This window comes from Mus caroli, unplaced genomic scaffold, assembly GCF_978045245.1.
Source record: "Mus caroli unplaced genomic scaffold, Mus_caroli_1 scaffold_3, whole genome shotgun sequence".
In the NCBI taxonomy this organism is placed as follows: domain Eukaryota; kingdom Metazoa; phylum Chordata; class Mammalia; order Rodentia; family Muridae; genus Mus; species Mus caroli.
In genome coordinates this window covers 13188496-13203157 of record NW_028227258.1, presented here as the reverse complement: position 1 = coordinate 13203157, position 14662 = coordinate 13188496, and the positions used below count along the sequence as shown (strand labels likewise).

The 14662-nt window shown below is 39.0% G+C and overlaps 1 protein-coding gene across 2 annotated transcripts in view; it reads right to left on the bottom strand.

Moving 5' to 3' along the window:
• The window catches only part of Prkacb (protein kinase cAMP-activated catalytic subunit beta), an 81084-nt gene that overhangs the window by 43589 nt on the left and 22833 nt on the right, over window positions 1-14662 (bottom strand). Inside the window, exon 1 of one of the 2 annotated variants that reach the window (XM_029474933.2) lies at window positions 8310-8555. The exons of the other annotated variant lie outside the window; for it this stretch is intronic. Coding sequence (XP_029330793.1) covers window positions 8310-8496 — 187 coding nt within the window. The 5' untranslated portion in view covers window positions 8497-8555. Of the gene's footprint in view, window positions 1-8309; window positions 8556-14662 lie in introns of those variants that run through there. 2 annotated transcript variants of the gene reach the window in all.

Below are 14662 nucleotides of genomic sequence, written 5' to 3'. Positions count from 1 at the left end.
ATCAGATAAAGTCATTAAAAACCAAAAGGCATCTACTAAGAAAAATATTTTAACACAGCTATAACAGGATGAACCTTGCCCAAAAAACAAGCAACAACGGCTCTCACTGACTTCTACTTATGCGCCTGAGTTCCTTCTTTCATGCCCAGTCAGTCAACGTGCTTATTGGAAGAGTGGTAACACAGCCCACGTGCTGAAGGTGCGTGATGAACACAACACTAGGGGATTAAGTCACACACAAGAGAAAATGATGCAGTGCACAAATGCAGTGTAAGTGTGAACTTGAGGTTGCTGCTCACATAGCCTGACATACTGCTTCAGAGTAGACTTTCTAACATATAAACAGAAGGCTGTGTTCTAAAATAATGTTAAATACTATAGTACCAAAACACACAAGCCAGCAGCAGATCTGCCTACTCTCATCACTACACATTATCTATGGGCTGTAATTCTATGAGGTGCACCTTTCTACAACGCTCAGAGCAGTAACTTTGCTGATGATGGTATTTCTATAAAGACAGGAACAATGCATTGACTATGGGATTAGCACAGCTACAGCACCACTATGCAATATGAAGGTCTGTACTTCATGAGGATGGAGTGGAGCTGCAACCACAGAGGACGACGCTCACTGTTCACTGAAACTCAATGATGCAAAGCAGGGCTCGAGTTGGTGACTTCAGGCTCTTCTCTTAATAAATCATAGGAAAAGTAGACAGGAAGTGAATACGGATAGATCAAACTTGTACAACGACACTGAAAACTCATACACATAAAATGAAGTGCTAAAAGTCAGCAGAATGTTATTCTTTTACAATGTACATGAAAATGCTCTGTGTTCATATGCAAGACAAAATAATAAATGAATTAATTCAAAAGGCTTGTTCAATCTTTTAAAATACATTCTCTTATCAAGTATAATTAAGGGCTTGCAAGATGGTTGAGTGAAAGGCATCTGGCACCAAGCCTGATGACCTGAGTTCGATCCCCAGGCCCCACAGCGTGGCTGGCGAGAACCAGCTCCTATAAGGGGTTGCTCCTCTTACTTCCACATCTATGCCATGGCATGCACACACACACACATACACACACCCCACATATATTCAAAAATTTTTTAAAAAAGCATAATTAAGGAATCAACAACAGGAGAGAATGTGGAAATCCTTAAATCCTCAAACACTGTACCACAAAGAAATCCCAAAGAAAATAAGGAAACATTCTGTAGAGGAAGGAAACAACCGGCACACAGCTCTGGGAGGCTCCCAGGGCTCCATGCTGGCCGCATGTGCCCATGTCCAAGAGGTCTCACAACCTCACAGTAAGTATTATGCTATCATCTGAGAATCAACTGTGGAAATAGAAAACTGTGGGTGATTAGCAGGTCCCAAACTGGTCATTTCTTCCATTTTGTTGAAACTAATGAAAATGGAAGAAATTACTAATAAAATTGAAAATATGAGATTGAAAATTGCAAATCTCACCAATAAAACAGAAGTGCCTGCAAGTCTGCTGAAGGCATTATGACCACGCAGGTTTATCTCAGAAAGGCAAGACAGTTCCATGTTGAAGAGTAATGAATCAAATACATTAGTAACACGAAGGACAAACCACATGAGCACCAGCAAGTGCAGCAGCAGCAGCAGCAGCAGCAGCAAGCTGTCAACTCCAGCAGCCTTAAAATCCTCTCAAGAACTAACAGTAGAAGGGTTCCTCAGCCTGCTGTGCAGAGAAAATTCCAGTGATTTACATCCCACTCGACAGTGAGCGATGAACTGCTTTCCTGTAAGACGGGCACCAAGCACTCCTCTGCATTAACTTTGCAGAGCCAGGGCAACTAGGAGACATAGTAAAGACATCTCCATACATAGCAAGCTTTATGTGAAGACCACAGGATTCAACCTGAAGAGAAGTTTAAAATTATAAAGAAACTACCAATAATCATTTGAAAAATAAGCAGGAAAGAATTTAAAAGTGAAATTCAGAAATGGTCTTATTCACAAAAAAATTAGTAGAAATAAAGCACTTAGAGATGAACTTGGAGGTATCACAGATAGTTACAAACATCTAAAGACATGGAGAGGGACATGTCTGTCGTTAAGATGACAATTTCTTGCAAACTGATCAATGAATCCCACACCATATCTAGAGAAATTCAATAGGCTTTTCTTTAGAGAATGATAAGCTGATTCAGAAATTTGTATGAAAAGATAAAGCCCTCATAATAGCTAAAATAACTTTGGTAAAAGGACAAAATTAATGAAACACTGCTTGATTTCAAAACTCAAGTGAGCAAACCAGTGTGGCTGGCGTAAGAATAAATATCCATCATTCGCTGACACAGAGCTGCCAATTCATAGATAAATGTACATCTCGAGTTCCAACAAAGGGATTAAGATAGTTCAATGGAGGAAAGTTTTCGTAAAAAAATGAAGTAATAAAAACCAGATACACATATAAAATACTACTTTAGTCCATACTTCACAGTAAATATAAAACTGAAAAATGGGCCTGTAGGAGAAAGCAGACTAAAAATATGAATGGGTTTCAGTAAGACAAAGATTTCCTAGGCCTGGCCCAAAAGGCACAGTACACAGGGGAAGAGGAAGATAACACCGACTTCATTAAAGTGCTGACCTTTCTTTCTTCAAAGATATTATTTTAAGAAATGATGAGACATGCCAGAAGCTGAGAGCAAATGTTTGCAAGTTACAAGTCTTTAAAAGAATTTGGACTCAGAATATAGAATAGATTCGTAAGATTTAATAAAAAGAAGACACTTTTTAAAAGTGGACACGTGTCCAAACTAGATAGACAAATGGCTTCTGAGATTGTAAAATTAACCAATACTATTAGTTATTATGGACAGAGAAACTAAAACCTACTGTGAAACCTAAGTTTAAACCTCAAACTGGCCACACCCCAAAGCCTGATGCCACCAAGTCCTACTGAACACATGAAGGGACTCCACTCCTCCCAAGTACAAGGGACGGGTAAAGCAGCACAGCGACTTTGAGAAAGTATACTGGCTGTTTCCTCCTCTTCTTTTTAAAAAAGATTTATTTATTTTATGTATATGAGTACCCTTGTGTTCATACACTCCAGAAGAGGGCATCAGATCCCATTACAGATGGTTGTGAGCCACCATGTGGTTGGTGGGAATTGAACTCACGACCTCGGGAAAAGCAGTCAGTGCTCTTAACCACTGAGGCATCTCTCCAGCGGTGGCTGTTTCTTCAAAATATAAAATATATGACACAATCATTTTTATTCCCAGTCTCCTCCTATATATCTACTAAAATCCCTGTTCATTCAGACTTGTTTTCAAATGTTTATCATAACATTATCCATACAGCCAAACAGTCTAAAAAACAATTCTTTTGTTAGTCAGAACAGATAAAGCAAATGTGTTCTTGTCACACAACACAGGATAATTTAGCAATAAGCAGGAAGCAACTACTTGCATATTCCGCAACATAGATAGAAGATGGCAGAAACAATAGGCTACATACTATATAACTGCAGAGATGTAAAACATCTAGAAAAAGAAATTAACAGAAAGAGGAGGTGGCTGAGTATTTAGAGTTGAGGGAAGAGTGAGAGATCAGCTCCAACTGGATTCAAAGAGACGGTATAATGGGAGAGTGATGCTGGTGCTTAAATGCCTGGCATTGAGATACAGTATTTACTAGAGATGGGTGAGTATTTTCTTATTGTTACTAAATATCTGTAAACCTTTCAAAGAAATGGCAAACACCATAACAGAACAAGTTAGGAGAGTCTATTAGCATAAGTGTAAAGGATATACATTATTAAGATAACAAAGCATTTTCTCAGAGCAGTGTGTCAGAATGAACCCATTGTCTTTATGTTTCCACAGAGTTCAAAATCAAACCACAGACAGACACAACACAAGGACTAAAAGGAACACACTCTCACACCATGAACCTAAGTCTTACTAAAAATAAGCAGAAGATGGTCAGAACATGAAGAAAGGGATTGTGGGTTCTGATAAGAACGAAAGATGGAGGAATGGGGTACTTTGATAGTCTTGTTAAGAGCTAATATCTGAAAGACATTATCTATGAGCAAATCTTCACACAGGAAGAAACTGCAAAAAGAAATTCCTATCACAGTATTGTGAACAAATATGGCCAAGCAGGGAATTCACTATTCGGTTATCATAAATTGTCATATTTGCTATAGTTTTAATAGTGTTAGCCTGAATTAAAGACCAAACACAAACAAACAGAAAGTATGCTCGCTATACCGACTTCTTTGTAGAAGACTAAGCAGATTAAATTATCCCCAATTGCATATTACAGATTCTTTTGGCTCTTTTATCTAATGTGTCATTATATTATGATTTCCCATTTTAACAAATTATGTTAATATGGCTGGAAATATCACTCGCTAACCCATCATGTTCAATTATACTCCCAGCATCACACACACAGACATGGGAAAAGGGAAGGGGACAGGAAAGGGACAGACATGATATAGGCTTCCTATTATTACACCTAACACTCTGAATATTAAGGGTTATATTGCTTCTGATTTCTAATTTCCCCCAGAATCTTTAAATCATAATCTTTAGAATCTTTACAATCATAGTTTTAAAATAATTTATTTTTATATCATGTGTATGAATGTTTTCCTACAAAAATGTATGTGTAGCACATGTGTACCGATGCCTAAGGCCAGAAGAGGTCTTTTGATCTCCGGGAATAGGAATTCCAGGAGGTTGTGGACTGTCCTGTGGGTCTGCGGACTGAAGCCAGGTCCTCTGCAAGAGGAACAAGTCAGTGCTCTTAACTCTGGACAATTTCTCTGACCTCTATACTCAGTTTAGAAACTATGACATAATAAATATTAAAATAGTTTTCTAATGAGTAGAAATTGATTATAATCAATGAGCTCATAAAATAGTTGCAGAATTAAGAAAAGAGATTAAAAATAATTTAGAAGTTACAATTACACAAATTCAACGGACTAACAAATTGGGTTTAAAGAGCTTCAAAAGGGTAAAAATGACAGTCTATGACAGTCACATGAGCTATCAAGTTCTGAGGAAATTCACATCCTAAGTCATTACAGCATTTGCTGTAGAGTGCACTTCACAAAAATTAACTTGTACTCACAAAGAAATTGACAAGCATTTTTGGGAAGTTCAGGCAAAGTGTTGTAAGGTCTTAACACATTTGCTCTTTAAAATGCTGCAGCTTAGACACTGTTAAATGTGAAAATCAATGGCTTACAACACACAAACCTTTGATTACTTTCAGTTTTATATAACTGCTATTGTGATAAAAAATATTTAAAAGGGAAACACAATACATTTTCTAGGAAGACAAGTCAATGAATGTCAATAACCCATTTACTCTGAGTCAGGACAAAAGGAATTCCTCTGTGCTGTTACTATAGCTGAATGTACTTAGGTGTGCACAGAGATAGCTATGACATATTTTATCAATCAGGAACAATTAATTAATTAATTTGAAAGTCAAAGCTGAAATCCCTAGAAACAACTCTGTAGCCGATGCTCTATATTTATTCCTACAGAAACATCCCTGGAGAAGCAAAAACTTTGATTAAAGTTTACTCCATTTCCTATCTTCCATCTGATGAAAGGGGCATGCTTATTATTCTCAGGCTGAAGCAAAAGGATGACAGGCAGTTAAGGCCAGCATAGGCTGCTAAATATCGAGTCCAAAGGTAACCTGAGCCACATTACAAAACAAAATAAAACCAAACACCTTTTCAAAACCCAAAACTCCATTTGCCTAAATTACCCTTTAATCTTTACTCAAGAGTCCATGTACCTAATTGTTAAATTGTGACTTCCACTCTTAGTTGTTTCTTAAAATAGCACTTTGGGATACAGCACCCCTGGGTGTGTCAGGAGACACTGCCTTCCATTTTCTGGTGAAACATGCCATGCACTTAGTAGCTTCCAACAATCCCTGAAAACTCCTTACTGGCCAGAGCTCTTCTATGGTCTAGTGAGATGGCTCAGAGAGTAAAGGCATTTGTCCCTGAACCTGGTGACCTGAGTTTAATCCCCAGGACCTACAATGGTGGAAGAAGATAACCAACTCCTGCAATCTGTCCTCTGGTTTCTACACCCACGACTCCAAATAAGTATTTTTTAAAAATCCATTCCTTAGCACATACACATGTGAACACAGAACTGTTTTCATCAAGCAAAACAAGTAAGTGCAGAAAACAGAAATGACAGGATCACAGTTTCTCTTCTCTGCACTTCCTCCTGTGCATCGCAACAGCAGAGTGCATGCTTACTGTGTCCCTCCTCGCACATGCAATCACAGTGTCTCTTAGAACAGCTGAGGATCTGAAAGGAGAAGAGGGCGAGGAGCACTTACTGAGCTTTCGTTGCTCCTTAGCCATTTCTTACTCCAGCTCATTATTCACAGAGCGCTAACGTTTGGTCCTAATTGTGTTTGTATGCCATGATCCTAGTGCCCTGTTTCTGTCTTTTCTAAAGAAAGGATAAAACCAGTATTTATTAAGAGTCTATTTCTTTAAAAGAAATTATGTATTACAAAACTGTACTCTGTCACTGAATTTAACAATGTTCCAGAAAGTATACTGGTCTTGTACACTTACAGCCTGTTCAGTCTAGTTCAAACAGAACCTCCCATGATTAAATTCCATTATATTCATTCCAAAGCAGAAAATCAACTCTGTCCTCATTTAAAATTAAAAATACCTTTAAAGAACACCAAAGTATCTCCAAAAGAGTTTAGAAGACTGCAATTTATAGAGCAGGGACCAGGCCATGGAGACTTTGTCATACAAGAAGTTGACTACTGAGCTGTCGTTCCAGTTTAACGGTTCACTAAGACAGATATGGAAGTCTTCGTGTATTAACTTCCTGTACAGTGAAGATAACCTGAAGTAATGCAATCTTTCGGGAAGTCGAGCACTGATGGCACAGGGCAGAATCACAGCACCCAGGAAGCTAGGCAGGAGAAGCTACAACTTCCTTGAGTCTACAGCTGCATTGTGAGATCTTGTGTGAAAACACACACACACACACACACACACACACACACACACACACACATGCACGCAGATAGAGATGCGCAGAGACACAGACAGAAGCAGAAAGACACAGACACACAGAGAAACACATGCACACATAAGTACATATATGTACACACAGACACATGCACATATACATATACACACACGCAGATATACATGCACACATACATACAAACACAGAGAGAGAGAGAGAGAGAGAGAAAGAGAGAGAGAGAGAGAGAGAGAGAGAGAGAGAGAGAGAGAGAGAATATGTTGAATGAAAATGGTTTTGTACAAAAATACGCCCTTTTTCATATCTCCCTAAAGTAGCTTCAAGGAGTTAAAAAGCAAGTCTGACATTGTAGAACAGTTGCCGGAGCTTCCCCAGAGCCATCTACATGTACATTTTCATTTTAAAAATGAGTTCTCTTACTTAACTGCTTTACAATCCATGAATCCAAGGAGGCAAATCCTAGCTCTACTTAATGACCATGTAAACGCAGTAGAAAAAGCTCTAATGCCAAGGGCAACAGCTGCTTCTTAGTAGTCAGTCCCCTGCATGCTCCCTGGGAAGGGTCCAAGCTAACATGGGAATGGAGGCATACCGCTGTTGTGTGTGAACTCAGCCTTTAATCTTCTTGCCATCAGAGATACCAAACCATTTTAACACAACAGTCTAAGTCTGACCATTTTAACAGGTCCTAAAGATATGTAATATATTACACAATTTGTTTAATCTATTTTATACATGATATAAAATACAAGGATGTAAGATTTTGATGTTCATCATGTAACAAATATATAAAATTTTACATAGAATAATGTGCTTTTCTTAGAAGGCCTTTTCTGTAAGACTTGGAGTAACTTTTACATATGCATTAAATAAGATGACAAGCCTGATACAATGTACATAAATGTTTCTTTTCACTTCTGAAACATAAGGTCAGTTATAAATAAAAGAAATGTAAAAGTAAGCAGATCATTGTTTATGCTGTAGAACAAAAACCGCGTGACATAGAATAGAAATTAAGTAAGAATAACACTGACATTTTGTTATTGATATTTGTCCTAGGTACTTATAAAATTTTAAAAAAGAACAAAACAGCTCAACTTAATTTTTTATGAACTTTCTCACCATCTTGAAAAAAATCCTTATGCAAATCAAAAAAAGACAAAACTGATTCTTTGCATTTGATCCTGAAACTGCAAGTACTTTAGCTGCTAATTACAATGTATCAGTTTAAAAACAAAACCAAACCACTTACTTGATTTGTCCCATGAGGCAGTGTGCTCAGAGGCCCGAAGGCCGTCATCTTCCAGAGCTGCCCTGTGCTCTTGTGCGGTGCCTCTGGAGTGCCTGTGAAACAGGCGGCTAGCGAACCCCTCCAGCTTCTGGAGGGCGGTGGGCGTGCCACTGTGCTGGCCACAGGACAGTTCTTTGTGAGCTGCCATTCGCGTGCATTTACACTTTAAAGTAACTGCAAGTGTTTTCAGAAGGAGCTCAACTTCCTACCAAGAAGCTAAGAGCTATGCATGTGCTAAACTTCCTGTCAGCAGGGTTTGCAAACCACTACTGCGGCTGTTTCCTGTTAATAGAAAACAGCACATTAGCGAGCCGAGCCTCATCTCTGCTAGACATGCATACTTTAAAACCTGCAATATCTGCTAAAGGTTCTAGGTTTGAGTGTTCTGATACTAATATGCTGGAGAATGAGCACAGTAACTATAAAGGTTCATATACAGAGAAGGATAAAAAGTATTTTTGACAATGTGGAAAACTAGTTAAACATGTATTACAACCCCATGCAAATAACCAGAGGCCAAATAGTAACACGCTAGAATTAGTTTACAGGATGTCAGCTGACAGACTGTATGAATCTTCATAAGTAGTTAACTTTATGAAAAGATATCAATGGAACATGTCATAACTAAGAAAAAAATCTGAATTTCATCATTTCAAAGGAATCAAAGTTGCTAACTCACTGACTCAAGGCTAATACATAAGGAAATTATAGAAACAGCAGACCAGTACCGCCTAATAAATTTATTTATAGATATGTGCCTGTCTATAAATAACATCTGAAAACATTCTAACATTTGGAAAGTATGAGAAAAAAAATCAGATTTAAAACTATATATTATAATTTTATAGGCTATTAGCCATACCAAGAAATTTTAATTGAGAGAAAAGAATCCCTGTCGCTTGGCTAATTGATTGTTAAACCCCTAACACAGAAGACTGCTGCTTCTTTAGTCTTCTAATTTAATGATCTCTTAGAAACATCACATACAATAAAAAAAAAAAAAGTCATGTCCAGTTTGCATGATAAAGATAGCATTTAAGGATTTTGAGTATTTGCCTGTCTACATCATGTGTGTCAGCAATTGATGGTTTTCTCTTTGGAAGTTCAAATAAAGGAAAAGAGGGAAAAGAAAGGGAAAGACGCTTAAAAAGTCTTTGTCCTTCTGAAACATATCTGAATTCCTATTTCCTGTTAAGTATTTTAATGCAATAAATAACAACAATAATGTTAAATAAAATAAGCAGTCACGTCGTCACACTAGAGCAGTACCAGGCAGGTCACAGGCAGGCCTGCCAGGGAGACCCTGAGCAGAAAGCTCTGCCATTGAAACCATGCAGCAGGACCTACAGGACCAACCATTCAACCTTAAAATGTGCTGCTCTTAAAATCGTCAACTGTGTGTAATCAGTGATCTATTAACACATGGAGATACCTTACACAAAACAGAAAGACTGCAGTGACTAACTGTGTCTGGCGCACAGTGACCAGTAGGCAAAAACCAGATGAAAGCGTTCAGTTCCCTTGACTGGCTCTCCTGAGAGAGCTCTGCTCACTGTCATGCTGAGCAGAGTCGCTCTGTCAGCAGAGCACTGCTCCATAGCTGCTACAGAGGAAAGAAGCTGTTCTGCCTCCACCACCCTTGTCACGCCACACTAATATTGGCTGTCTACCAGCTTGTGCTCCTGTTGTATTATTTGAATTCATGAGCACATGATTATATATATGCATATTATTACATATTATAAGATTAATAAAGAATATAAGCATTACTTTTAACATTCCAAAGGTCTAACTAAGATCACCATATACTAGAAAACATCATTGTTAATAACAGGACTCTAATTGTAAATAAACTAGTAAGCACTGAGTAATTTATAGTTAATAATAGAAGTGATATTATTGGACTTTTCAAGGTTTTCTACAGTCAAAGTTTGATTTCATTCTTTTCCGTTCATTAAGTGCAAAGGTAGATTTCTGAAAATGCTCCTGCATTCATGTCTGCTGCATGGGCCTCCCCAGATAAGACTCCCATGGTGGTTGCTTGCCAAACGTAACTAAACATAGTATGTCAGCTATTATGCTTTTTAACAGACATCTAGCCAGACTTATGTTTGATATTGCTTAAATAAAGTCCCACATTTAACACTGGGATTCATTTAACTAAACTATATAAGATTTAAAATTATTATATCAAGAAGGTAACCTTAAACTGAGTATCTTGAAAATGCTATGTTTGATAGTTTTTTGTTCCTTTTGTTCAAAAGACCTTGCAAAACATAGAATATTTAATTTTTTAAATATCTGTCTGTAGTAGTGTGATCAGGAAGCTGTTGCTATGGTGGTGCCAGAGACTTGCTTTTTAGTTTAAAAGAACTCTGCTGGCATCTACTGCCTGAAAGAAACAACTGCAGCTCCAACTAAACGGGAATTACAAGAAACAATAGCAGTTTCTGAAGGTAAACTTGCTGTGAATGCCAAGAGAGGGAACACACACGCGCACACACGCACACACATACACACACACAACACACACATACACACCACACACACACATACACACACATACACACCACACACACACACACCACACACACACACACATACACACACACACACCACACACACACACACGCCACACACACACACCACACACATACACACACACACCAAACACACATACACACCACACACATACACACACACATACACACACACCAAACACACACACCACACACACATACCACACATATACACACACATACACACCACACACACACAGACATACACACACACCACACACACATACACACCACACACACATACACACCACACACACATACACACCACACACACACACACCACACACACACACACACACCACACACACACACACACACATATACACACACACACATACACACCACACACACACACACACACACCACACACACACACACTACACACACACACACACACACACACACACACACACACACACACACACATGGTATACAGGCTTGCACACATCTGATCTGCATATTTAATAGCAAATATCAGCAATATATTTGCTAAATACCATATGTAAGATCTGCATTTGTGATATTAAGGCTCCTATAGTCTTTACAAATGAATAATAGCACTGGTATTATGTGATTCCCACCACCCACCTCAATGCTATTTGGGAACTCAACCAGGGGTCTCAAACATTCTAAACACGAACTGCACCGACAAGATTTATTTTCAGATATTTCAAACACGGTATTTTGAGACAGGACTTTGTTATGTTGCTAAGGCTGGCCTGGAGTTTGAGATCCCTTGTCTCCGAGTCCGTGAGCACTGGGACAGCAGGACTATGGCACTGTGCTCATCTGACCACGCCCACTTCCAGAAGAGGAAACAGCCCTTAGGCTGCATGAGCTGATTCTCCAGAAGGACCTTTCAAGTCAGTTTCAGTTTTTCCGTGGCTGGGGAGGGAGGTGAAAGGGGTGGGCAAGATGGGCTGTTGGACCTATTGCCAAGTGCCAGAGACTCTGCCAGTGTATGCTTTCCTTCAGACGGTCGGTCACCGTGAAGCCTTTCAGTTTCATATCCATATCTATGTTTGCAAACACACCGGGGCCTAGCAAAATTATGTACAGAAGTCTGAAGATTAAGGAAGACATGGGATCATATTTAGTATGTAATGACGTTGCTTTCACGTGGAGGAAAAATGACACAACCATGACCTTGTTATGTAAATATGGATTTACACAGCAAGTGAGAGGCCATGGAAGGCCATTATGAAGGTGCAGCCTTTGTTGCAGTTAATAGCCAAGGCCTGAAGTGGTCATGCAAAGGTGAGGTTTGCCACCATGAAGAGAGTCTATGAGAGGCTATTGGTGAAGCTTAATTGCAGCAGAAGACCCCAGCAGATTGGAGATGCCAGTACCATAGGATGACCACCAAGAACAACAGAAGCAGTGAAGTCAACCAGAGCCTAGAGTACTACAGAGGACAGAGCTGGAGATGTGACCCCAAGCCTTTTGGGGGAACCCAGAGGATCATGTGTGGATCCTAGACACTGGAACAAGAAGCTGTGAAGTGACTTAGAGACCCCAAGATGTTCAAGATGCCAGAGCCATGGGCTATCTGCTGAGGAAAGCTGCTAACAGGGAGTGGAACCAGCTCACAAGAAAGAAGTTTGTTGCAGTCAACAAAGATGAAAAAGGAGTTGGAGATCTGCAGACCATTTTGCCATCAGACTTGGAGATGTAGAGTTTGCCCAGTGGATTTCCTGTCTTGCCTTGGGGAATTACAGTTAAGTGATTGGATGAATCTAAGAAGAAACTTTGAATTCTGAACTGTAAGCCAGCCAAACATATACCCTTTCAAGTATATATACACACTTTATATTGGTTCTGTTTCTCTGGAGAACTCTAATGTAATAGTGTTGTTTATTAACTTCTATAGCCTGGATTTTGCTTAATTATTTGCTCTCTCTTTTATTTTCAAGTTAACCAGCATCTCCACCATTAGGTTTCATCATGGCATTTTCAAATAAACCTTGTTTTTTGCTGACCCTCTCATCTTCTTCTATACCCCAAGCCCATCTTGTTCCTTTGGTCCCTCATCTCCTCTGTGCTTTCATGCCACACTTGTTCTTCCTCACTCTTTCCACATCATCCCAGCTCCTGCTCTCTGTAGTTGGGCAGTTTATGCCCATACTCACCCCCACTTATAAACAAGCACAGACATTATAAACTAAAATCCTTATGAGAAAGAACAACCAAAACACATCACTTGATATAAGTTCACAGCTGCATATATTTGTCTACATATTTCATTGTTTTGGAGCCAAAGTAAATTCCAATGTATATTTAATCTCCTAAGGACCACTTTGTCTAGTCCCTACCTTGTTTCATATACATTTTAAAATTATTTTTTCTAGTTTTTTGAAGATTAGTTTTCTGGAACTTTGATGGGCACTGCATACAATCAATTAGGACCTACCTCACAAACATCACAAGAGGTTTGTTACCTAGGCAATTCTTGATTTGTCGAGATGGGATTAAGTGTAACAGTATTTATATGGTATATTCTCCCCACCCCCTTTCTCCCAATTTTAAACAATCTTCTCCAAAATAGTCAATGGACAAGAAAAAAAAGCACATTGCTGGGTCTTGTAAAGAGTAGTCAGTCATATTTAATGTGATTGCTGGCAAAATTGGATTTCAGTCTACAATTTCTTTTCTGCTGTTCTCCTTATGTTACAATGAACAGACTTGACATGCTAGAAGTGACCCATCTTTGAGGTGAATGCACTAGTTTAATTTGTCTTCATTGTTGTACAAATACAACAATAAGATTCCATGCCCAATGAAGATGATGAGAGCACGCATTGCCTTTGTAACTTTTCTCACGCTTCCTTACTACTTCTCCCTCCTACCAATCAAAATCCCCAGGCAAGCAGAGCTTTTAACAATGCAGATAATTTGCATTCTATAGACTTTTACATATCAAAATTTCTTTCATTAAACTAAGATTTTATTGTACAATAGATTGAGATATACAATGCTACATCAATCCTATGACATCTTGCTTTGCTTTTATGTGGTTGCTTTTTATAATTAGTCAATCGATATTGACACACTAAGGTTAACCAGCTCACTGGTTTTATCTAGTGTCCTTTCTGCTCCAGGATTCCACCCAGGATGCCACACTCCATCAGTACCCATGTCTCTTACACTTCTTCTGGCTGGGACAATCTCTAGATTTTCCTCCTTCCCCCCACACCCTTAGAAATCCAGGAAGCACTGGTTACTTACACTGTAAAATACCCGTCAGCTAGAACTGGCTGTGTTTTCAATGTAGCTCATCACTGCAGACACCTTGACTATTTCCTGTAGCTAGTACAGAGTGTTAGAATATTTTTGTCACCCCAGCTTTCCATACTACATTCTGTGCAAGGAAGTGACTGTGAACAGCACCCTTAAGGAGCTATACTTGACCTCCCTGAGGGCCAAGTGCAATTTAATTTGTCTGTACAGGTAGTGCGGATCTTTGCCCCCATTGAGGTACTAAGTCATCAACTCATATATTTATACTTTGGGCTGTAATTCAACACCATATTATTTATCCACACTCTGGCCACTGGAAGTTCTTCTGATTGCCTCTGTGTCCCTGTGATGTGCTCAAGCACACACATGTCTAAACACATCCTCACTTTCTCTAGTAATCAGGTACCTCCAGCTCATTTCGCATATTCCCTGCCCAAGCCTTAGATTCAGCACTTTCTCCAAGGCCCATGCTTCCCTTCTATTGAACAAAGATATTTG